The sequence below is a fragment of the Pogona vitticeps genome, chromosome 6, assembly GCF_051106095.1.
Source record: "Pogona vitticeps strain Pit_001003342236 chromosome 6, PviZW2.1, whole genome shotgun sequence".
Lineage (NCBI taxonomy): Eukaryota > Metazoa > Chordata > Lepidosauria > Squamata > Agamidae > Pogona > Pogona vitticeps.
Window position 1 is genome coordinate 120,648,431 of NC_135788.1, and position 23,351 is coordinate 120,671,781.

The following is a 23,351-nucleotide window of genomic DNA, read 5'->3' on the forward strand; positions in this document are numbered from 1 at the left end:
GGAAGAGGGTGGGCCTCTGAACCGTCTTAGCGGGTCACCGGTCCTCAGGTTGCTGGAACCACCCCGTCGTCCAGCTCCTGAAAGCAACTGGCCATCTGAGAGCAGTTTTCTTAGTCCAATTTGGACTGTTGGGCTCTGTTGCCTTTGAACTATTTGTGTGTGTGTGTGTTTTAGTATTGATTTTATTTACCATATTTAATAGGGTACTTGTTTAATTCTTTTTAAATATTTGTATACTTGCCTTTTTTTTTCTTTTAAATATTGTCCTTTTAATGATGCAAGGCGCCTTGGGAGAAAGGCAGGGTAAAAATATTTTAAATAATTGGATGGATGGATGGATGGATGGATGGATGGATGGATGGATGGATGGATGGATGGTTGGGTGGATGGATGGATGGATGGATAGCAATGCAAAATAAATTAGGTAGGTAGGTAGGTAGGTAGGTAGGTAGGTAGGTAGGTAGGTAGGTAGGTAGGTAGGTAGGTAGGTAGGTAGGTAGGTAGGTAGGTAGGTAGGTAGGTAGGTAGGTTGGTAGGTTGGTTGGTTGGTTGGTTGGTTGGTTGGTTGGTTGGTTGGTTGGTTGGTTGGTTGGTTGGTTGGTTGATTGATTGATTGATTGATTGATTGATTGATTGATTGATTGATTGATTGATTGATTGATTGATTGATTTAAAAATGAACTAAGGGTATGTCCAGATGGGTGAAATATTCTGCCTCTACTTTATCCCTTTTTCTCCTTGTTGGTTGCAAGGATGAGCAGAATTTTTGTCCACACGAAACTTTAAGGAGCCTGGTCTCCGGAAACTACTTTCCTTCCAGAGAAAGTTAGAGTCCAGGGTCAGAATCCGTATCCTTCCTGGAGCGCCGCTGTTCCTTTTGACAAAATGCTAAAGCCATGTGCTGATTGAGAACGTCTCGATCCAGAGGCTCTTGATGTCAGAATGAACTTTGCACAGGAAGTGCTGTAGCGCTAAACCCGGCCGCCTCAAGCAAAACAAATCCCAGAACGGAAGAAGTCAGCAAGGGAGGATGGTGAGGGAAAAAAGGCGGAGTAAGCCTTGCATCCTCGGCATGGCACGATCCTCCGGGACAGGCGCGCTGTTCTTAACAGCGCCAAGGACTTCCTCTGGACAAGCTCTACAGCATCTGCCCCATGGGGTTGCAATTTTGGATTTAATTCTTACGTTCCGAAGCTGTTCATCGGTTGGTTGAATCAGTGTGACGCCTGTGTTTAGTTTGGGTGTCGCTCCGGGTGACACGCCATCACTCAGGTGGGCCCCTCTGAAGCAAGGACCGCTGGCCAAGCCTTTAGGTCCGATTCTCTGGTGTTTGAGTCTGTGTTTTTCGCACCATGAAGAACAAGCTTTTTTTCCCCCCAGAAAAAAAGGGGAAGGGTGGGCGGGTTCTGAGTCATGAGTCGAGTTTGAATCACTGAAAACAACAACAACAACAACAACAAGTTGAATCTGAGCCGAATCACCGGTGAGACTTAAGCCTGACTGGACAATGAGTCTCGCAACTCAAGTTCCCCATTCCTGCTCTGGAGCAAGACCAGAGTTTTTTCTGAGCATGTGGGAAACGCTTCCAGTCCTCCCCTCGCTACGGTTAATGAGAAACCAACAACCCTCAAACTTTAGGGGGTCAGGAGAGGGAGGTAAAAGGTGGACGGTATAACTTCTCTGCAAGCCCTGCCTAACCTCAGGCTCTCAAGTGGTGTGAAACTGCAAAACCCATCATCCCCAGTCTCTGGTGCACTGCATTGGAAAGGTTCCAGGCGATGAACTCTGCACGCGCCAAGAGCGTTTTTTTTTCTCTGTGGTTTCAGGAAGAGGGCCATCATTGTCAACAACGGGCTGGCATTCTTCGGCTGCGGTTTAATGGGTTTAGCCAAGCTCGGGAAGTCCTACGAAATGATGATCTTCGGCCGATTCTTGATTGGAGCGTTCTCCGGTAGGAAAGAGAGCCTCCCGTTGAACCCGGGGCACTGCGGGGATGTTAGCGGAGAGAGAAAGAAAAAGCTGGAGGTTTCCGGGTGTGTCTGTGTTCAAAATCCCCTTGATTCCCAGGTAGACACTGGACGTGACTTATAAAAAGAGTATGTTTTCAGAGTGCGTGAGAATAGCTTACGTCCTTCTGTTGAGCAGCCACAGTAAACTCCCGCTTCCTGACGTCCAAGTTTGGGAATAATGTGTGCCTAAAAATGGTATTGGGTAAACACCATTTAACAAGATCAAAAATATAAAATGTGTGTGTGCGTGTTTCATGGGCTCTCCAGTTGTATCCAACTTGGGGCAACCTATGAAGGATTTTTGGGGCATGTGAGATATTTAAGCGGTGGTTTTACCCAGGCCACTCACCGGTGACCTTCCATGCTTTTTTTTTTTTTTTTTTGGAGAATTTGAACCCAGGCCTCCTTATATATATATGTAAAGGAGCTTCTCCTGACCGTTGGGGTTTATCTTTGTAACCCTTTACCCATCTGGTGCTGGGGAGACCGACTGGGCTTCCTCAAGCTACCCATCTGTTCATAGAAGCAGGGCTTTGGGGGTGGGGGGAGAGCTTCCTAGTGAATTCATTAATTGGGTGGTCTTCCGATTAACCCTTCTTCCTTTTTTCTTCCCCTGGCAGGGTTTGCTTCTGGGCTGGTTCCTATGTACGTGGGAGAGATTTCCCCCACCCACCTGCGGGGGGCGCTGGGCACACTCAACCAGTTGGCCATCGTCATTGGGATCCTCATCGCGCAGGTAAGGAACATCCCCTCTTCTCCCCCCACCGGCTGCCGCACCCAAAAGCCGCCGTCGGTCACAGCCTCTCGGAAGGACGACTTTTGGAGGCGTTGGACTACAAACCCCAGAATCCCCTCACCGGCCTGTGTCCACCCTCAGGCTGCGGGAGTCGGGTGGGCTTCAAGGTGGAACAGACTCTCTCTCTCCTCTTCGGACGCAGGTCTTCGGGTTGGAGTTCATCCTCGGATCGGAGACCCTGTGGCCCCTCCTGATGGGGGTCAGCGTGGTGCCCTCCTTCCTCCAGGTCCTGATGTTCCCCTTCTGCCCGGAGAGCCCGCGATACCTCTACATCATCCGCAACAAGGAGTCCAAAGCCAAAGAAAGTGAGCCTCGTCCTCCGGCCGGCTTCCCGTCTTTATTTTTCTTTTATTCCCTTTATTGATTTCAAGAAATGCAGACGCCACCTTTCTCCCAATAGATCTCTTCCTCGCTAGGGTTGCCCGCCCCCCAGCAACTGGCACCCCTAACATCTCCACACACACCCAGTTTGTACATCAGATCCTCCCCCCCGGCCCAACCCACACACTCCTCACGAGTTGACCCGCTCCTCCTCGTGTCCTCCCCCAGGTCTCAAGCGGCTGACGGGCCTCGTGGACGTGAGCGCGGCGCTGACGGAGATGAAGGAAGAGAAGCGCCGCATGGACCTGGAGCGCAAGGTCTCGATCCTGGAGCTGTTCCGCTCGCGCCTCTACCGGCAGCCCCTCCTGATCGCCGTGGTCCTGCAGTTATCGCAACAGCTCTCCGGCATCAACGCGGTGAGCAGAGAGAGGCTAGAAGGAGGAGAGGGTGTGGGCGACGGGGCGCCTTTCGGACTACAATACCCAGAATTCCCCGGGAGGCAGGAGTGGCCGTCCGAAATCACCGGTCCAGAACCACTCCTTGGTCCTCCTCGAGTACGGTCAACAGGCGAGGTTCAAGAGTGGCTCATCGGATCGTCTCTGATCTTTCCCCGCCTGACCTAATAGAGAGGCGGTCGTGGGTCGAATCTCTTGCCACGGTCGTGCGTTGACCATTCCGGCTCGGCCCCTCGGCCCTCTTCCCCCGGGGCCCTTCCCATCCAAGGGCCAGCTTGGCCCGACTCGGCATATCTTCCAAAATCAGATCGGGTTGATGCTAGAAGGACTTGCCGCTGATTTCTGTTCATCCTCCTTTAAGGTCTTTTATTACTCCACCGACATCTTCACCAAAGCTGGGTTGGACCAGCCGATCTACGCCACCATCGGCACTGGGGCGGTCAACACCTTGTTCACCTTGATTTCGGTAAGTAAAGGCAAACGGGGCTTCCTGTCGTCAAAACTGCCGTCATTCCAGTGGCGGCTTCACTTCGAGGAAGCTGGCCTTCGGATTTGCCTCCACAGGGTCACGAGGGGGGGGGGCTTGTCCTACCCACCCTTTCAAGTAAAATGGGACCCTTCCCATCCGTGTCATCAGGATCTGCTGATTCACTTATCTGCTAACTAAAAATACTAAATTAAAAAACCCAGAAATACAGGAGAACCCTCTTATCCACGGGACCGGTATCCGCTGACTTGTTTATCCGCTGGCTGAAAATAATTTAAAAACCCCAAAATAACTCTCTAGATAGGCCTGCTATGTCTGTGAGCAAAGTGTCCAAAAGACTTTTGTCTGTCGAGCAAAACTGAGCAGCCCTCGTGATTCTTCTGTCATGATTTCCAAGGTGTTTCCCCTCACTTTATGAAAGAGGAAGAATGGTGGGAATCCTTAAGAAGGCACAGATTTACATCTGTACCCCATTTGTGATGGACACGGGAGAGGGCCTTCTCTGTAGCTGCTCCTTTAGACTCTGGAACTCTCTCCCACTGGAGGCCGGCCTGGCCCCGTCTTTGCTGTCCTTCTGCAAGCGGGCAAAATACCTTTCTATTCAGGCAAGCTTTTCCCTGAGTCAATGGCTGCCTGAGTAGGTGGGTTTTTTGAATGGATTTTGTGCCTTACTGCTTTGAATGCATTTTGGTGTTCCTTGTATTTATAGGTGTTTTTTTAGCATGGTAATTGAATATTGTCTTTTAAATGATGTAGGTCATCGTGAGTCTCGTGGCACAGTGGTTCAACTGCTGTACTGCAGCTAATACTGTACTCGTTACCCGGTTTCAATCCCAGGTATCCGGCTCAAGGTTCGCTCAGCCTTCCATCCTTCCAAGCTGGATACCCAGTTTGCTGGGGGTTTGTGTGCAATGCGTAGCCTGCACAATTAACTTGTAAACCATCCAGAGAGCGTTTTTAAGTGCTGTGGGGCTGTATATAAGCAGCAGCTTTTTTTTAGTCCTTTTTAAGGAGAAATGTGGAGTAAAATATTTTAAATAACTATTACAAGCAGGGCTTGGAAAAATTATGTTTTAAAACTCCTTTCCAAATCCCAATAATAATAATAAAGTAAAGCCATTTGGGTTTATGATGACAGTGGACCTGCAGGCAGGTGTGACCGCTCTCCTTCCCAATTCTCGTGTAAGAGGCGTTCTCTGGCTCAGCCTTCTCGTCTGTTCTCTGTCTCTTCCTGACCGTTTGATCTTTCCCCCATCTCAGGTATTCCTGGTGGAGCGGGCAGGACGGCGGACGTTGCACATGGTAGGATTGGCCGGGATGAGCGTCTGTGCCATTCTTATGATGGTGGCTCTCCTCTTCACGGTGAGTTGATAGGAAAAGAACGCAACCCACAGGCAGAACGAGCCGGAACCCTCAAGTGACTTGTCTACTTAAAGTTCTCTCTCCATGGCTGGCTGTTGTGTCTTGTGTCAGTGAGTTCCACAGAGTGAAATGCTGCTTTATCTTGACTTCTGGTTGAAGTGACCAGCATTCACTTTGGTGGAATGAACCTGCCGTTGTCGTGTTTTGAGAGAGCAGACAATACACTGCAACTTACACTCTCGCTGCTGTTCTTAAGGGGATCTCCTCCAGGGACTTTCTGTTTTTTCCCCTTCCTGCCTTATCCACCATATATTGGGGGCACCGCCCGATGAGGACTGGTAAACAGCCGGGCCCTCTGACCCATGGGATCCGTATCTGATTCACTTATCCACAGTACAAAAATGTTTAAAACAGTAAAAGAAAAATCCTAGTAATCTATATTTTTAAAGGCACAAGTCAAATAAAACTTTATACAGGAGGACCCACCCTATCCACGGGATCGGTATCCCTGGTTCCACTTATCCGTGGTCTGAAAATATTAAAAATATTAAATTAAAAAAAAACACACAGAGAAGTACCATATTTTTTCCTGTATATAAGACTACACTTGTGTCTAAAATCTTTAGACTAAAAATTGAGGGTCGTCTTATAAACAAAAAGCAAGTGGATGGGAAAGCAGGGATCAAAGTGATCCCTTCCCCTTACACTTGTTAAGCCCAAAATAGATTTCTAATTTTGGGTTAGAAAAGTGGGGGGTGTCTTATACATGGGGGTGTTTTATACGCGGAAAAATACAGTATGTGTTTCCACAGTGCAGTTACCAGAACTGGCCACTAGAGGGGGCCAGAGGCCATGCTATATATAGGGTTCCCTATTATCCATGGTTTTCACTGTGTGTGTGTGTACAGTGGTGCCTCGCTTAACGACGATAATCTGTTCCAGGAAAATCGCCATTAAGCGAAAACATCATAAAGCGAAAATAAAAAGCCCATTGAAATGCATTGAAAACCTTTCAATGTGTTCCAATGGGCTTAAAACTCGCCGTCCAGCGAAGATCCTCCATATGTCTGCCATTTTCGCTGCCTGTATAGCGAGGAATCCGTCCCTAAACACAGCGGGGAGCCATTTTAGTTACCCAGCAGCCATTTTGAAACCGCCAATCAGCTGTTTAAAAAATCATCGTTTTGCGAAGAATCGGTTCCCGAAGCAGGGAACCGATCATCGCAAAACGAAATTCCCCCTATTTAGACCATCGTTTTGCGATCGCAAAAAGATTGTCGTAAAGCGGATTTGTCGTAATGCGAGGCAATCATAAAGCAAGATACCACTGTAACTGATACCTTGCAGATATTGTCTCTAAAATTCCCCAAGAAGTTTGTGCTGTTGTTTTTTTTATAGCAACCAGCTGACCCCCACATCAAGATGGAAATAGGATCCTAAGTTATGTGGGGGCAAACGTAGCCTTGGTGGTTGACATGCTGAGAGGGTTTAACACGGTGGCTCCTTGTGTGTTTTTTTCTCTGCCCTCCCCAGGAACGTGTGCCGGCATTGGGCTACCTGAGCATGGTGGCCATCTTTGGCTTCGTGGCCTTCTTCGAGATCGGCCCGGGGCCCATCCCATGGTTCATTGTGGCCGAACTGTTCAGCCAGGGGCCCCGCCCGGCCGCCATGGCCGTGGCCGGGTTCGCCAACTGGACCTGCAACTTCATCATCGGCATGAGCTTCCAGTCGATCGAGGTGAGTGGCCGTGCCCGGACCGCTCGTGCCGGGGTGGGGGCGAGGGCTGGGAAAGGAGAGGAGAAAGTCGGAACTTCTGCCGCCCGCCCGTGGCAGGAATGCCCTGAAGCAGGTCTGAGCTTCTCATGGAAAGCATGGAGGTCATCGGGTCAGGAATCCAGAGAATCTGAGCTGACCGTGGCCAAAGGTCAAGCGGTACAGCCAGCATTGGCTCAAACGGCAGTTCTTGCACAGAAACCTCCCAGAATTCCCCAGTGAGCATGGCCAGTGGGGTTCTGGGAGCTCACACACACACACACACACACACACACACCTTTTTGCCAAGCTCTGGATAGAGCACGCCTGTTTCTGCGCTGATTTGCCCAGATCTGGTTCACAGCCTCACAGGGTAAAGTCGCTCTGCTCCCTCCCGGTGCCTTCTAGGTTGTTTTTTTTTTAAACTACTACTCCCATCACTTCATTGTTGACAGTCTGGGGATGCTGGGAGTTGTAAGTCGGGGAAGGATGGATTAAAAAACTGCAAGGGTAAAAGGGACCAGGGACATATTTGGGTGTGGTTATGAGAAGCGGCGACTCGGCCCATTCTCTGACAGTATCACAGACTCAGTATCCGTGGTCAGAAAATATTTAAAATATATATTTTTTTAAAGAAATGTGTATTGCCACCATGTAAGTATGAGAACTGGTCACTAGAGGGAGCCAGAGACCATGCTATATGTATAGGGTTCTCTATGATCCGTAGTTTTCAGCATCTGCGGGGTGGGTGGGTGGGGGGGTCTTGGAACTAACTTTCAGAGACTAACATTTTATCTGAACTTTGCCTCTAGATAAGCTAGTTGGAATCCACAAAATCTTCCCAGCCACAAAACATTTCAGGGTGCCAAGAGAGGTTTTTTTAAAAAACAAAGTTTTTTTTTTAATCCTACTTGCCCATTCACAGTATCTCTCCTGCCTTCTCCAGGAAGCCTGCGGTCCCTACGTTTTCCTCATCTTCGCCATCCTCCTGGTGGCGTTTGCCATCTTCACGTTCCTCAAGGTGCCAGAGACGCGAGGGCGGACCTTCGACGACATCGCCGCGACATTCCGACGCACGCCATCCTTGCTAGACCGCGAGATCAAACCTTACACGGAACTGGACGAACTCAGCCGGGATGTGCTCGAATGAAAGGGAAGCCCAGGGTGGGGGGCAAGGGGTGGGCCAGGCAGGGACACCCTGCACCCCCCCCCCCAAAAAAAAGGACATTCGGACGTCAGTGTGGTCCATAGCGTTTGGGACGGAGGGCAGGAATCAGCAGGGTCTGTCTAGCACTTTAATGATACAGTGAGACTTCGGTCCGCGGCACAGAGTGGAACCTATTTTTAATTTAGGTCAGTTTTTAGTCTGGATGCATTTTGATTTATTTTTTAAAGAAAGAGAGTAAAGAAAAAAATATATTTAATAAAGCAGGGTCAGGCAGGTTTATTGGCGGGGCGGGGGTGGGCTTTTGTCCCCCTAGGAACATGAGGTCTCCTTCGCCGGAAACTCGCGGCATAGACAAGGGAGGCAGGAAGAGCCGTTGACTTTTCTTGCGGCAAAGAGCGGGGTCGTGGCGGGATTGGGGTGGAAAACGAACACCCTCGGCGTGTCTCCTGGCCGGGACCTGGAAGAGTCGTTCTCCGGAAAGCAAAGCCCGAAATCCCGGACTAAGTCCAAAACGGGAGACAGTGAATTGAACCCAGAGGGTAGCAGCTCATTTTATTTTGCTCCCCGAGAGGAGGGTTATTTATATATTGTATTGGTTTTCATTTTGGCCAGGAGGGGGAAGTGCACACAGTCGTAATCAAGGGTGCCCCCAAACACGTGCAGAGTATCTTTCTGTCTTTATACACGGTTTGCTGCTTCTCTGTAAGGTAACCCTGTGGTTTTCAGGATCATTCGAAGTAGTCTAAGCACTGGATTGTATCCCTCCCCCCATCTTGTCCAGCAAAGGCTGGGAAGATTTTTCCGCAGCTCCCTGGCGGTCATCTTGGCAGGCCGGTTGCGGAAACGAGGAGCATCCTGTCCTTGACCGGCCGCCGCCAAGAGCAGTCCCTCCATATGTCAAGGGCAAAGGGCAACAGGAAGTGGAAAGCAATATAATGTCCAGAAGGGAAACAGGGGTGCGGGGGGGTGTGCAAGACAGGGAGATGGAGAATCAGAGCTTGGGCCAGGCTACTTTTAGGACTACATTGCCCAGAATCCCCTGGCTGTACAGCCAGGACTTTTCCCGGGTTCATCCGTGACAGAAGTTCTCGATGGCTGTCTTGCAAATTTACACAACTTCCTTTCAAACAAACAAACAGCAAACACATCTCCAACGTGCCATGAAATTGATGGCCGTTTTCTTCCCCTCGGAGGACCCTGGGAATGAATTATTGTTTTCCTTTTTTTAATTATTTTTTTAAAGAAGCTTGAATTTTCTTGGCAGAACTTCCCAGTTTTATGAGTCGTCGGCTTCCCTAACAGGGAGAGGTGGAAAAAAGAAGTCGTGCGCGTGAGCAAATAAGCCCAAAAGCGTCATGTTCAGCGGTTGCCTCCATGCGCGGTGGCGTTTTGGGCATCCCTCGTGTTTGTATCCAGCCTTATTTTCTCTCACAGGCATTTCCTGCAAATTAATAGGCCGCTTTAAGCTGGTCCACATTGTGTTTCTGGACACATGCATTGTCTTGGATAGAGGCTTGTGGTGGGTTTTCTAGACGCCACTTCCCGAGGAAACCCACCACAAACCCACACCCTTCCGGTTTTTGGTCTCGAACCCATGACCACCAGCAGCTGTATTCTAACGGTTCCTCCGCTTTGCAGAGGTGGAAAAGAGAATTAAAAGCAACGAGGGAAAAGACCTGAAAGCTTTACACCCTGTGAAGACAATCTTTGTACCTCCCCATTTCTGTGAAGCAAAGGGGAATCCTTCGGCAGGCCAAAACATGCATCGGCGTTTGTACCTCACTGTGCCTTGCGGGTGTGCGTGCGCCCACAGATTCACACACAGGCCCTGACAGTTGCAGGACTAGCTTTTTCTCTTGAGAGGACTGCTTAAGAGGATAAGGAACAATTTTAAAGGAAACATAACTCTCATTTTAGTACTACTAATTTAAACAGTGAATGCGGATCTGAAAGAAACCTAGTTTTTCCCCTATTTTTCCGATCATCCCCGCTCCAATTGTCAGCTGGTTTAAAGACAGGCTATCCTAACAACTCTGAGTGACAGAAAGATGCTCAGACAGTGTCTTGATGGGGGGCTTTGACGTTTGAACCATTTTAATTCAGCAGCAAAGATTTTAGGATTATGCATCACTCAGGTGGGAATCGTCTTAATGAGCGTCAGAATCAAGTCCCGGACAATATTGTGGATGCTAGGTGCTGTAGAGTTCACTCCTGTTGAAATGATCCGTCAGCAATTTTTATCTTGCCAATTATCCAAGCCTCTCTCTGTGCTCCACACACTTTTACTCCTCAAGATGAGACTTTAAGAAAAAAGTCAAAGTCAAAACTTTCAGTCAAGGTCACACGGATGACATCTCTCCAAAAGTCAAGTTACAGCCACCCCGTGGCCCAGAATTAATTTACAGGATACAGCCAGAGCAGACATCTTTACATTTTTATTCTATAACAACGGAGGACAGCCGAAAGGAGGCAAATGTGTGCTCATTTCTATGGCCAGAATGGGCAGGAGGAAGAGGGGACTGTCTTAAAATGGTGGGCGTGCTTGTGTGTGCGTGTGCATGTTTATTTTATTTTTTTGTATTTCCAGAAAAAAATGTATTTGTATATAAAGAATAGCTTACCAGGTGGTGGTGGTGGTCGTTTGTTTCGTATACCGTCTACTCAGATTCTTCGCGGTGAAAACATATCTTATGGTGAAAACCCAAAAGAGCAGGACACTTAAAATGCCACCCAAAAATGTGAACAGCCAGCGTGCTCCAGTTCTTCCACTGTTAATATTTTGTATATTTCGTTTATACAGTATTTTAATTTGAACACTTTAGGACCATTGTGGCATAGTGGTTAAACTGCAGTACTGCGGTGAAAACTCTGCTTACGGGCTGGATTCAGATCCAACTAGCCCGCTCGAGGTTCACTCAAGCCTTCCAAGGTCAGTAAATGGAGTCTCCAGCTTGCCGGTGGTCGTAGGACCAGATGGGCGGGGTACAAATAAAATAAATAAATAAATAAACGTGTAGCCAGCAGAATTAAATTGCAAATTGCCTGGAGAGTGTTTTAAGCACTGTGGGGCAGTCTCGAAACAGCAGGCTTCTTTCCATAACCGTGAGCGATCTTCTTTTGCGTCCGATTCCCCCAGAGAGATGCTTTCTGTCTTCTCTACGCATGCCATTCTTTCCACTGCAGCTGATCCTTTGCATTTTCCAGGCAAAGAGGAAGCAGCTCCTCTTCACAGAAACACACGTGCTTTGTGAGGAGCGGAAGGCAGCTAAACCTGTTCCACACACTAGGAGCGTTTGGGGAGGAATCTGTGAAGCCATGTTATTCCGAATCCTATCACTGACCCTTCTAGCCCAGGATGTTCCAACGGCAATTCCACCTTATCCTGGAAAGAGGCTCTCTGGCTGCACTTCCGGTGGAAATACTCTTTCTAGAAGCCAACCGCGTGCTGTGCTACCAATCTACAACTTGTAAGAAATGCCCCTTTTGCATAGCTTTCCATTGCCTATGTTTGACCCATCCAGCCAGGTTTAGGTCAGCCACGGCTGAAATGATCAAAGATAACGGTGCTTTGAGAGAAGCTATGTGACAGAAGCATGTAAAGACATCTTTGCCTTGTGCCAGTGGTGGGCTTGAGCCACTTCTTGTGCCAGCTTTTAGGTTTCTTGTCTTTGGCTTCATTTTTATTGGTGTTGGTAAAAAGGTGTTGATTGTGCAGGGTTTGGTTTGGGTTAAGAGTTGATTTTCTTATAGTTACTGATAACTGCCCCGAGTTGTGCTTGGCACTAAGTCAGGTGGTGTGCAAGTATTAAAAATATGTACGGAACATACATGCAGTGACAGCGTTTAAGAGCAGTGGGCAACTCCTATGTGGGATTACGAACGGTGACTTAGAGGCTGATGTCTTTCTGTCTCTTGCATCCGCTGATGTACAGCAGATTCTGTAGCTGTCCTTCTTACAGAATGGGCAAGGGGACCAAGAAAGATGTAGGTGAAGACAAGGGCCAGTTCCTTTCAACGTAGGAACGGTGGAGGGAGAAAACAGAGACCGCACCGATACCTTAACGCCCCATCTCCTGAACTTTTCTTCACTTCCTTTAGGATAGATGACCCTCAGAACGTGCCCGCTGGACCCGTCGTGTTTGATTATATAGTGGGAAGGATGTTCCCTCCAGCATCTCCTCAACCGATACCGAATCTCCCGCCCCCACCCAGCATCAGTTGTGACCTGGATATTGTTCACACTATGCTTGGCAGGGCAAAGCTGGGCAGACATCAGGCTGGCATGATATCCTTTGCTTTGTCCGTGGCAAAAGAACCATCAAATCCATCAGCCGGGTTTGATGCAAAAGATATAAACTGGGCGCAGGCATTTCAGCACCCGAGTTGAACAGAGGTTACAGGCATTCTGCACAGAACTGTTCCTCGTCAGTCTGAAACTTTCTTAGTTTCAGCTCTGCCTTTTAAGGCACAAGAAACATTTTGTTGCTTCCGTGCTGAACCAAAAGCCAAGAAACCTTTTGGATATATATGGCAAATCATCCACAAATCTGCCAGTAGGTATTCCTGATCTCCCTTCTATATATTCGGTCCTGCTGTACAGGCTTCAACAAGCCTTCGTTTACATAACAGTCACTATCATGAACCCAGTTTCCTACTTATGGAAACAGTTTTAGGATTACTTTTTAAAGATCATGGTTTTCGGCACAGATTGTGAGAGAAGAATGGTGAACAAGCTCCTTTTTCTACTGTTTAAACGATGACTGATTTCTTGACCACACACACACACACAAACAGATGAGACAGAAGTCTGTGCTTTTTGTTTTTTTACTGACGCCCAAACTGCACGCAATGGTTCACACAGGGTGTTCTTCAACAACGGGGGGAGAAAAAATTAACTGAAGATTCAACAACCAGTTTCTTTCTCTCAAACTGGCAAAAGCTGCGGGAGGGGGAAGGCAAGCCCCTCACAAGGATTTTAAAGCAAAGTGACTTTTCTTTTTTTGGTCAGATTTCCCCCCTCAGGTTTAATTTTTTTTCTTTTCAAGTGGGACTTCAACAGCAGCAAAAAGGGGGGTGGGACTGGTGAAGTTTGGGGTCTCTTCAAGTGCAGGATGAGGTAACTTGGGTTGCAGGCACATTGTGGACACCTGGCAGGAGGGAAAAAAGAAGGAGGTTAGATGCCGAGTGAGGAGAGGCTGGAAGCCGTGACCTCCTGGCAGCGAGACCAGTGGGACACGGCCAGTCAAGGTCTACCTAGGTTTAGGGTGCAAGGGCGCAGGGACTCAAGCCCTGCAGACGTCTTCATGGTGGAACAAGAAAAGAAAAAAGTCTAGGCTACCCAAATATTCACTTAGAAAGACAACTTTCCCTGATGCCAAGGGAGATTCTCTGCCATGGAAGAGAAGTTGGAACGGTTTGGAAGCACCTCCTTCTCATGGCTTTGCTGTGCAGCTCTAAATGCCAGTGAGCTTCCTCAGAAGAGCCTGGCGGCCCAGATCCAGAAGACATTCTCGCCACTCGCCTGATTATTTCACTTTTAAATCCCATGACATGCCAAGCACAATGGGAGAGCGGGGTTAGAGGAAAACTAACCTGTGTCCAAAGTCTAAAACTTGGCATGCAAACCTAAAGGGTTCCGCATGCATCAAGCTGGAAAAAGCTTGGAAAGGACTGAAGCTTAGTCTCAAAACCTAAGGCACCTCTAACCCTACAGGACTTTTTATGTTGCTGCTTAGCATAACCTTAGAAAATTCACTTTTGGGGGATGACAACGGCAGCCAAACCTTTGCTCATGGCACAGGTTCAATCAGGAAGCCGGCTCGAGGCTCACTCAGCCTTCCATCCTTCCGAGGTTAGTAAGCAGAGTACCCATCTTGCTTTGGAGGGTGGGGGCAGCAATGGGTAGCCTGCATAATTAAACTATAAATTGCCCAAAGAGTGCATTATATGCTATGGGAGTGGTATATAAGCAGCATACTTTTGCCTTTTTTTTTAAGAAGGTCCCAGCCAGCATGGCCAGCTGTGGATTTGCAAATATTGTTTTGATATACAGTAGTTTGGCCGACCTTGGACCACTTTGCCCTCAGCTTAACCCCACCTGACACACTCTCTCTCTTCTGCCTTGAACTCCCTGGAGAGGAGGCAAGGTATAAAATGCGGAAAGAAAATAAAAGACCCAAGACTCATATATATGGACCGTTCCCTGCACAGGCATCCTTACCAGATCACAGCTCTTGGCATCCCCTCACCGTGTGCAGATCCATCATGCCAGTAGGGCTGGGGCAAGTTCTCCCCCAGGTTCTGGTGTCGAAATCTGCAAAGACAAAACCACCACCTTTTTTGCTGCTGGGACAGAGAAGAACAGCTTCCTTGTCATGCCGGAGCCCGAGGGGGTTTGCCTCTCAGCTTAATGCAAGGCCCTTTGCCCCTTTGTGGCAAAGCGGCCATCCGACAGGGTCCCAGAGCGAACTTCCCAGCAGACGGGGCGAGGCAGGCAGGCAGCCGCCCAACACGGCCCCCGCCACTGGGCTGAGAACATGACCAAGAGGTGCTGAGGGGAAGCAGAGGTCCCAGGGGGAAGGGGGAAGAGGCGGCCAGCCGGCCGGCCAGACTCCACTTACATCCACAAGCTGCGGCCGGATTCCTGGCGGCGGCTGAGCGGGACCCTCCTGGTCTGGGGAAGTCGGCTTGCTGGCTTCCACTGGTGCTTCCTGAGCCATCGCAGGAGTGCTGCTGGCCGGAGTATCGCCGCCCGCGGCGGCAGAACTTGGGGCAGGTGGCTCCTTGGTAGCCATTGCAGCCTGTGAAGAAAAAAGAGGGTGGTGAGCTGCCAGAAAGGAGAGCAGCACTTAGATGGGAAACCTGGGACTTATCACGAGGATTTTTTTTCCCCCTCCAGGGGTCGGAGGGCAATGCCATGGGTGGCATCAGGATGCACCTCTTATCTCTCAGCGCGGGCACCTGTTTATGCACACATTGGGGTAGATTTTCAGCCACCCAGCTGAGCTTATGGACAGTGCAGGCCCGTGGCAAATGGCCTCGTCTGTCATACATCCCTTGGAAACAAGCGGGCGTTTGAAATACTTGACAGGAATCCATTAGCGAGCACAGAGATCCCTTGATCTAGCAAATCTAAATGGCTTACATTTCTTTCAAACTCCAAGCACAGAAGGCAAGTTATAAATAAAGCAGCTCTCCTCTCTCTGTAATACGGAAGCAGGCAGCTACTCAAATTCCTCCTCCACCCGAACTCCCCTTGTGAACCCTTCGCTCATTATCTGCATGCTCACTTGGGCATGAATACATGTATAAACGCACAGGACACGTATTTGCACTCTAGTGTCCGAGAAGTGGATGCTGAGCCACAAAAAAAGTCAAGCTGAAATCAAACTTTGTTTTTTTTTTAAAGGGCCACAATATTTTGCCTTTTTAAATTTTCTTCTTTTGCCCCCATACTGAAACCTCAAAAACATCACAACAGTCTTCCGAAGATGGATGAGCTGGCTCAGGGCAACTCACTAGTCTGAAGAGGACTTGTGAGAGGCAGGGAGTGTACTGACCCTGACCACCTCTTTTTAATTCCATGGCTTTCAGAACTTTTAACCCAGGCTTAGAGAACACACAGGTCCGTTCCTCCTTGTGATAATTTTGTGGAAAAGGTTCTTGCTATGCTGGGTATTGACTCCACACTCATCAGTTAAGAGATGGAAACCATTCAGCTTCAGTAAAGAGACAGATGAACAGAGATGCAGGAAGACTTCCTGTCCATCTCAGCCACAGAAAGCCGTCAGTCCTTTGACGCGAGCACTAAATATGACAATGTTTGCAAGCTCCTGAGGCAACAGACAAGAAACCTAATGGACCAGCCATGATCCCCTCTGACCGACTGCGCTCCTGGGGTCTCACCTCCGCTGTAGTCTGGCGGGCTGCAGCCGTCTGCTGGCGTCTACGCTGGAAGTAAGGACGATTGCGCTGGCGCTGGGGCTCGGGACGGATGCTGTCAGCTGGGGCTTGCGCTGCTTTGGTCTCCCCATCGCCTCCCTCCGTAGTGGGTTGCTGTGGTGGGCGGGGGCGGAAAGGTCTGGGCCAGCAAAACATCACAAGTTAGCCTCTCAGGGTATTTTTAAAATCATTCTTAATTTCATCTGGACAAGGGACCCTGCATTTCAAAAGACTGAAACCTGCTCAGATAGTGTTGCCTGTGTTCTCGGAGGGTGTTCCTCAGATTCACATCTGTGTCTAGCTATTTACCCAACCAGAATCCCTAATACAAGGCAACCTTATTCTAACAGTTGAAAACCTAGATAGCAAGCTCAAGGTGGACATCCTGGTGGCCCTCCAGATATTATAGGTCTGCAGCACTCATCAACTTTGCTCTTGGCTAGTGCCGCCAGGAGTTCCAGATGTTGGACTGGGATTTCCATCCAACAAAGGGTGTGGGTGGAAATTGCAGGCCAACATCTGGAAGATTCCCAACTTGCTCAGTCCTGGTCTATGTAATTGTTTGTCAGTAGCAGCTGCACAAGTGTGTCTGGGACAGAGAGAGAGAGCAGGCTGGTCTACCGAAGGGCTGTCGGACTGAAGTATCTGCTCAATACTCATAGAAGTTAAGTTAAATAAATTTGTAAATTTTTAATTTTTAATTTTTCTGGCTTTTATCCCGCCCATCTAGATTCAATTAATCTACACTGGGCGGCTTACATTCCAAATATAAAGCAAACAATATCAGACAACATAGAGATAGGCAAATTCCAAGTTATAAGAAATAGGGAATTAAGAAATGGAATTTTGGGGAAGGCCTGCCTGAAAAACCAAGTCTTCAGCTTGTCCTTAAAAACTCCCAGCGAGGGTGCCAGGTGAATCTCAAAGTGCAAGATGTTCCAGAGGTGAGGAGCCACTGTTGAGAAGGCCTGGTTTCTAGCTTTCTCCTTCCGGGCCTCCCTCGGGGCCGAGCCCCTCAGCCACCAATCCTGGCTAGATCGAGTGACACGAGTAGAGCTAGGTGGGAGCAGGTGCTCTGTCAGGTATCGAGGTCCTAAACCATTTAGGGCTTTATATGTAAGCATTAACACCTTGAAGTCAATGTGGAAATGAGTCGGGGAAATGTGGTGGTAGTTATAAAACCACAACTGTTTTTTTATAGGAAGAAGCTAGAGCACAGAGTCTTTTAAAAAACAAACAATATGCTCGCTTCCATTCCTCCACTTGCGATATACTTCACAGAGAATCTACAGCTGTCCTACACTATATCAGGACAACCCTATCCAACACAGGAGTCGTGAAAGCAGAAAACTGCAATGTTTGGCCCCTTTATCCCATCAAACGCTTTTCAGAAAAAGCGAGGAAAGTTCTCCTGCCTGCAAGTTGTGTAAACTCTAGTCAGAGACCGCATGCTCCCGCGTAGCCCAACTCTCCCTGTTGTGACTGTGGGAAGCCAGCGCCCTGTTCCAAGGGAGCTGCGGCACCAATATCCTCCACAGGGCTGTCCGGTAGCAAAATCACGAGCAGCGTCCTGCCGCTTTACCTGCGGTATCTGGGACGGAAGCGAGGCGCTGGGGCCCTCTCCCCAGCCTGGATCTGCTGCTGGTCTCCCTCAGGCTGGGTGATCTCTTTGGCTTCTGCGCTCTCGGTGCCCTATGGAAGGAAGACCATGTTGCTCGAGAGCCTGAGGAAAGAGCCGCCACAGTGGCCCTTTGGCTCAAGCCGGAAGAACAGCTGACGATGGAACGGATCCGTGACAAAGAGCATAAGCGAACAACTCAAGAGGAGGCTGGAACCCGTGTCCCTTCTGGGCAGGACAAGCCCGTACAAACATTTCCATGCAGGCTATTCAAGGACAAACTCTAAAAAGATGATCTTGCCTTTTGAGTTCTAGGCCTTGGACATCAGCCTCAGAGATGGAGGGGAAGGGAGACAAACTCCCCCGCGGTGTGTGAGATTACAGGCTGGGGGTCTGGCTTCTCCTAAGGTGACCCACCGATTCACACCCCCCCAAAGGACTCACTTCCATGGGCTGCCCCTGCTGCTGAGCCCGAGGGCCCCGCACGAATCTCCGGCGGAAGAAGAACGGTGGGGGACGCCTCCTCCGAGGGCGTTGCTGCACCACATCATCGGCCCTCTCCCCCTCGCTGACCGTCTCGGTGACCCCATCTGTCCGGGCTGCGTCCTGCGGCTGTTGGCCCTGCCGGGGCCTGGGGATGAACCGGCGGAAACGGCGGCGGTTGGGGGCATAGCGGCTGCCTTTCACGGGGACGCCCCCCGGGCCGGTCACGTTGGCTGCTTCTGCGCCCTGCAAAAAGATGATCGTTAGCAAGGTAGACTCCAACAGCGGTCCAGGACCACTGGACCAATGGCCCTCCCTCTCCCCCAGGTACCTTCTCTCCTTCCACAACATCAAACTCCACTGTCTCCCCATCACCAACACTGCGCAGGAATTTACGGGGATTGTTTCTCTTTATTGCCGTCTAGGAAAGAGCAACGAGAAGACGAGACAGAATGAGCTCATCAGAAAGCATCTGAAGCTTGTCCTAACTCTCCTGGTCTGGCTTAGAGAGAATTCGGTGAAAGACAGCCGCCAAATCTCCTAGAGCCCTGCCTTTTGAATATTCTCTTGCTGCGTTTAGCAATTAAGAAGGGAAAGACAAAAGAAAACTTATTCATGTGAACGCGATGATAACCGTCCTCTTAAGAGAGCTTTGGAAGGCTGTTCAGCAAATTCACGGGATGTAAGGCAATTAGGGGCGATCAGTCTTGAGCGCTATCGGCTATGTTCATCATCAAAGATAAAGCATCTTTATATAATAGTTTCTGGGGAATTACTGGTGGGCTTCCCGGAGGCATCTTGACAACAATTATGAAGAACAGAAGGCTGGGCTGGTCTTTGGTCTGGTCAGGTGGACGACATTCAAAAAGGGGTTTAGACACAAGCCAGTGGATCCGCACGACAAGAAAGGCGATTCCAGCAAAACATAAGGGAGACCTTCCGCCTGTTAGAGCCAGCCAACCTTGGCAGGTGCTGGCCTCTCCTTCATCAAAGGCAGATAGATGCTCCTCCAGCAGGGATGCTTGAGCAGTAGATTCCTTTCAGTGGATCCTTTCCCTGATCACAGACACTCTTTTCAAAATGCTCAGTCCCATGACTAAGGGACCTGCCTGACCGTGTGTCTCTCCTATCAACTGGTACTGCGGCGTGTGTCTCCTCAAGCTAAATGGTTATGTGATTTAAGGAATCCTTAGCTATGAGAAGCAGTGCACAAATGGACTAAGTAATGATGATGATGGCTCCCACTGTAACCAAAGGGATTATGGTGTCTGCACTAGAGGGTGTTGCAACTGGTAAAGGATAGAAGGCCAGCAGACTCTAGATTTGGGGCCTGCAGAGATTCCCACATGAAAACAACCACCGCTTGCCAATACCAGTTCACAACTACGAGAAGGACTGTGATGGGCCCACCCACCTGTCTAAAACAGGTCTTAAAACAGAAGGTGGCAAAAGAGAACTCCCTTACAAGAAGCAGGCTTCTTACCTGGTGCACAAACACATCCTCCTTCGTGTCATTCCTGCGGAGAGGGGGGAAGACAAAAAGCTCAATGTACTTCCAGATTAGGGGAGCGACCTGTCAGGCAGACTGCAAAAATTATAGCTAAAAGAACCACAGCTCCTTTTGCACACAGATCTCCTAAGTGGGCACGGTAAAACAAACACAGGGCATGGATAAGGAATCTCACGTCCTCAGCTGCCTTGCTGGGAGTGTCCCAGCCAGGCTTAGCCCGCTGTTTGCCTTGGCCATCTTAAGCAGTTCGCTCAGATTTCTAAAATCATAGGAATGGGGAAAAGATGGTGACAAATTTGTAGGCACGTCTCATCCGAGGCAAAACAAGACGTTTCGGGAAGGCCCCTCATTCATGCCGAGATGATGTTAACGTAAAGACTCAGGCTTCAGCAGCTTAATTTATCACCAGACATTCAGAGAAGCTTGTTCAGGTTTGCTGAAGGCTTCCCACTGTTATCTTGGGCAGAGCCCAAATACTTTTTCTGCCAAAAAAAACCCCAAGAAAGCAAGGTGCTCAGCTGATCCGCTGCCAAGGTTTCCACATAATCTTTGCTCTTCTGACTCACTTGCATGTCTCTAAGAGGAAATGTGGCATTGAGAAGCAGATAGCATTAGTGGAGCAAAGCTGCACCTGAAGCTTACCTTAAGAGGAAGCGAATTTACCTCTGTCCATAATACAGGGTGTTGGTAAACTATACCCAACTCCCAAAACTGAGACCGAGGGAACTTAATCACTGGTCTAGAGTGGGCCCTTCGCATCTCTTGTTATCTCTGATCGTGCACTTTAGGGAGCTCTCTTGGTGGTGAATTTGAGCTACCATCATTTACACTAAGACGTTACAACACAATGACAGGTTATATGATTCCTGATTTTAGAGGAACAGCATTCCAAGAATCATTGACAAGTTAACCATCCACCTTGGTGGTCTCCAGCTACCTCTGACGTCCATTGACTGATCAAAGGTTTGTGTCGGCCCAGATGGGTTTAGAACAAAAAAGTGCATTCTTACCTGTTTATAAATCCATAGCCATTGCGGACGTTGAACCATTTCACCGTGCCCTGCACCTGGGTGGCTGCAAACCATTGTCAAAGGAAAGAAAGAAAGACTCGTGACAGGCCGAGCGAGATGGGAGTCTCCCTTTGAGAGAATTCACGCGGCCACTTTGCTCGGCGGCAGTCGCCCAACACTTCCTCCAACTTTCACCGAAGGAGTACAGAGTTCTCCGGCCACACCTTAGGAACTTTACAGTGCATACCTAATCCTTGAGGTTTCAACTTTGCCGGCATAGCCATGATCTTTATGCACCCTCAATTCAACTGACGGGGTTTCCAGACCAGGAACTTTGGGGGGGGGGAAATATTACTCCTCTGAAGTAAGACCAGAAATGTCTAGCAAAGCGCTCACCACGTGACCCACTCTGAGTGACCAAACCCTAAGCAGTGGGTTTTCCATCCATGGCCCACCACGTTCCTATCGCCAGCCAAATGCTGCAATCCTTCATGCCAGGCACTTTAGAACCCTCATCCCCTCCAGGACTTAAGAGGGTGAACTGCAGCTTGCATCTTTTCCAAAGTTCGAAGGAGTGCATCTCGGGGCAAAAGAGAAAGTGTGGCCGAGTGGGTACAGGAGAGAAAGGTCCCGGGTTCGGATCCGGCCACCTCTGAGGAGGAGGACCACCCAGCAAACATGCCTCTCACACCTGGAGTGACAGTGCTGGGCTCAAGAGAGCAGCAGCCTAACATGGCCCCTTCTATTCCCAAAGTAAACCAGAGCTCACACTGTTAAGCACACCCCAGTGACGCCTGCAGCCGGAGCCCCTCCCCTCTTTACGGCCCCACCTTCCGGGCAAATTTGCCCCTCCAGGAGCTGAGCCGTTAGGGGCTAACTCCCACCCCCGAACCAGCCCTTTAATCCCCAGGAGGCATGGGCACTTGGGACTGATGGGACCTGTAGTGCAAACTGAGACTAGTATTGTTACTTCTTCCAAACTACAGCTCCCGGAATTCCCCAAGCACTAAGCCTCACCCCCACCTGGAGGAGGAATTAGGGGTGGAAGAGGAGAGACCCCCTTCCCCACCCTTCCCTCCAATTTCTTTGGACTACAATTCCCGTTGTCCTTCTTCCAGGCTGATCGTCTCTGGAGTTCAACCCCCCCTCCTGAAGAAAGGCTGTCTGCCTCCCCTCACCCAGAGTTTGGGAAAGTTTCTTTTTTCGAGAGAGAGAGTAGGCTCCCGTTATTCCACAGGGTTAGGGAACTGTAGTTCCCCCCCCCAAAAGTAACTTTTGCAACCTCCAGCCTTTCTCTGAGGGCTCCTCCCTTACCAAGACCAACCGAACCCCCGCACCTCTTTTTTTGGGAGGGGGGGTGAGAGAGGGGGGACGGACAGCCCCGCCCACTCCTTTTTAGCCCCGCCCCCACGGTGGAGGCCCCGCCCCTCACCTAAAACCCGCTTGGCCGCCTGGCTCCTGGCCGCGACGTTGCCCGCAGAGACGGCGGGCTTGGCTCCTCCGGCCGCGGGCTCCCCCGCGGGGCTCTCCCCGGTGCCCTGAGGGGGGACGACGGCGGCTCCTCCTCCTCCGCCACCTCCGCCGCCGCCGCTGCTGCCGCTCTCCGCTTCGCTCAGCATCCCTTCAGCCGCCACCTCCGCCGCCGCCCGTCCCGTCCGTCCGTCCGTTGGTGCCGCCGCGGCCGCCGAACCCGCGCCTCGCGCCCCGGGACACACCCTCGCTCCGCGCGCCGCCAACGCCCAATCAGCAGCAACGGCCGCCGGCGCCCGCCTCCTCCACCTCCACCTGTCGCCCACGCGCGCGGGGGGGCGCCCAACCACCCAGCCAATCAGCAGCCGCCCTCCCTGTCCGGGCGCTACCTGGGGGGTCTTATAGACCGCCGGGCCACGCCCCTCCACGCCCCTCCGCGCGCTCCCATTGGCCGGCCCGGGCCGCTCAGGTGCGCTCGGGGCCACGTGGGCGCCAGAGGCTTTGCCCGGGCGGCTTGGCTCCGGCCAGCGGACCCTCCGTGGGCGTGGGTGGCCTGGGCAGAACTTGGCACCCCGGCGACCGGGCTGGGCCGCTCTCCGTCAGCTGTGTGCACGGCTACGGTTAGGGTTTAAAATCAATTTAGTCTAATGAATTTCAATGTAATGTGATTTAATTTAAATAAACTTGATTTAGATAATATAATTTAATTGACATCATTTAATCTAAATTTTTGGAACTTGGAACCGCAACCCTAACCGCAACCTTCACCCTCGTTTAAAACTTTTTTAAAAAAACATTTAAATGTATTTAACTAATTTATTTAATTTGAAATTCATAATTTAAAATATTTCTGGCCCGCCTTACTCTTAAAAAAAAAAAAGGGACCTAAGGCGGTCCTGCCTTCGAAAGTGCCGGGGCAGGAGGTTTCCGTGGAACTGACCGGCTGACCCTCCCTTCCCAGGCCCGGCT

At 50.0% G+C, this 23,351-nt stretch overlaps 2 protein-coding genes across 6 annotated transcripts in view; one reads left to right on the forward strand and one right to left on the reverse strand.

Annotated features, from left to right (window-relative positions):
* SLC2A4 (solute carrier family 2 member 4) overlaps window positions 1-10,977 on the forward strand; it is a 29,162-nt gene extending 18,185 nt beyond the window's left edge. For all 5 annotated transcript variants that reach the window (XM_020799812.3, XM_020799813.3, XM_078378477.1 and 2 more), the window contains exons 4-11: window positions 1,827-1,951; window positions 2,630-2,745; window positions 2,948-3,110; window positions 3,355-3,542; window positions 3,943-4,047; window positions 5,329-5,430; window positions 6,964-7,167; window positions 8,129-10,977. In XM_020799812.3, the coding sequence (XP_020655471.2) occupies window positions 1,827-1,951; window positions 2,630-2,745; window positions 2,948-3,110; window positions 3,355-3,542; window positions 3,943-4,047; window positions 5,329-5,430; window positions 6,964-7,167; window positions 8,129-8,332 (1,207 nt within the window). In that variant the 3' untranslated portion in view covers window positions 8,333-10,977. The remainder of the gene's footprint in view (window positions 1-1,826; window positions 1,952-2,629; window positions 2,746-2,947; window positions 3,111-3,354; window positions 3,543-3,942; window positions 4,048-5,328; window positions 5,431-6,963; window positions 7,168-8,128) is intronic.
* A 2,181-nt stretch (window positions 10,978-13,158) lies between these two features.
* YBX2 (Y-box binding protein 2) lies at window positions 13,159-22,951 on the reverse strand. The gene is made up of 10 exons (XM_072977192.2): window positions 22,345-22,951; window positions 20,913-20,976; window positions 19,876-19,909; window positions 18,724-18,813; window positions 18,354-18,638; window positions 17,874-17,983; window positions 16,256-16,430; window positions 14,971-15,150; window positions 14,571-14,663; window positions 13,159-13,497 (listed from the first exon to the last, which is right to left on the reverse strand). The coding sequence occupies exons 1-9, from the start codon at window positions 22,529-22,531 to the stop codon at window positions 14,613-14,615; spliced, it is 1,176 nt and encodes a 391-aa protein (XP_072833293.1). The 5' UTR covers window positions 22,532-22,951; the 3' UTR covers window positions 13,159-13,497; window positions 14,571-14,612.
* Window positions 22,952-23,351: the final 400 nt, after the last annotated feature.

Excerpts from the sequence above, each read along its gene's own strand:
- YBX2 (XM_072977192.2), bottom strand. The coding sequence starts at position 22,531 with ATGCTGAGCGAAGCGGAGAGCGGCAGCAGCGGCGGCGGCGGAGGTGGC. Across the intron at positions 20,977-22,344 it reads GGCGGCCAAGCGGGTTTTAG|CCACCCAGGTGCAGGGCACG; the intron begins GTGAGGGGCGGG and ends AATGGTTTGCAG. Across the intron at positions 17,984-18,353 it reads AGCAGGGGCAGCCCATGGAA|GGCACCGAGAGCGCAGAAGC; the intron begins GTGAGTCCTTTG and ends TTCCTTCCATAG.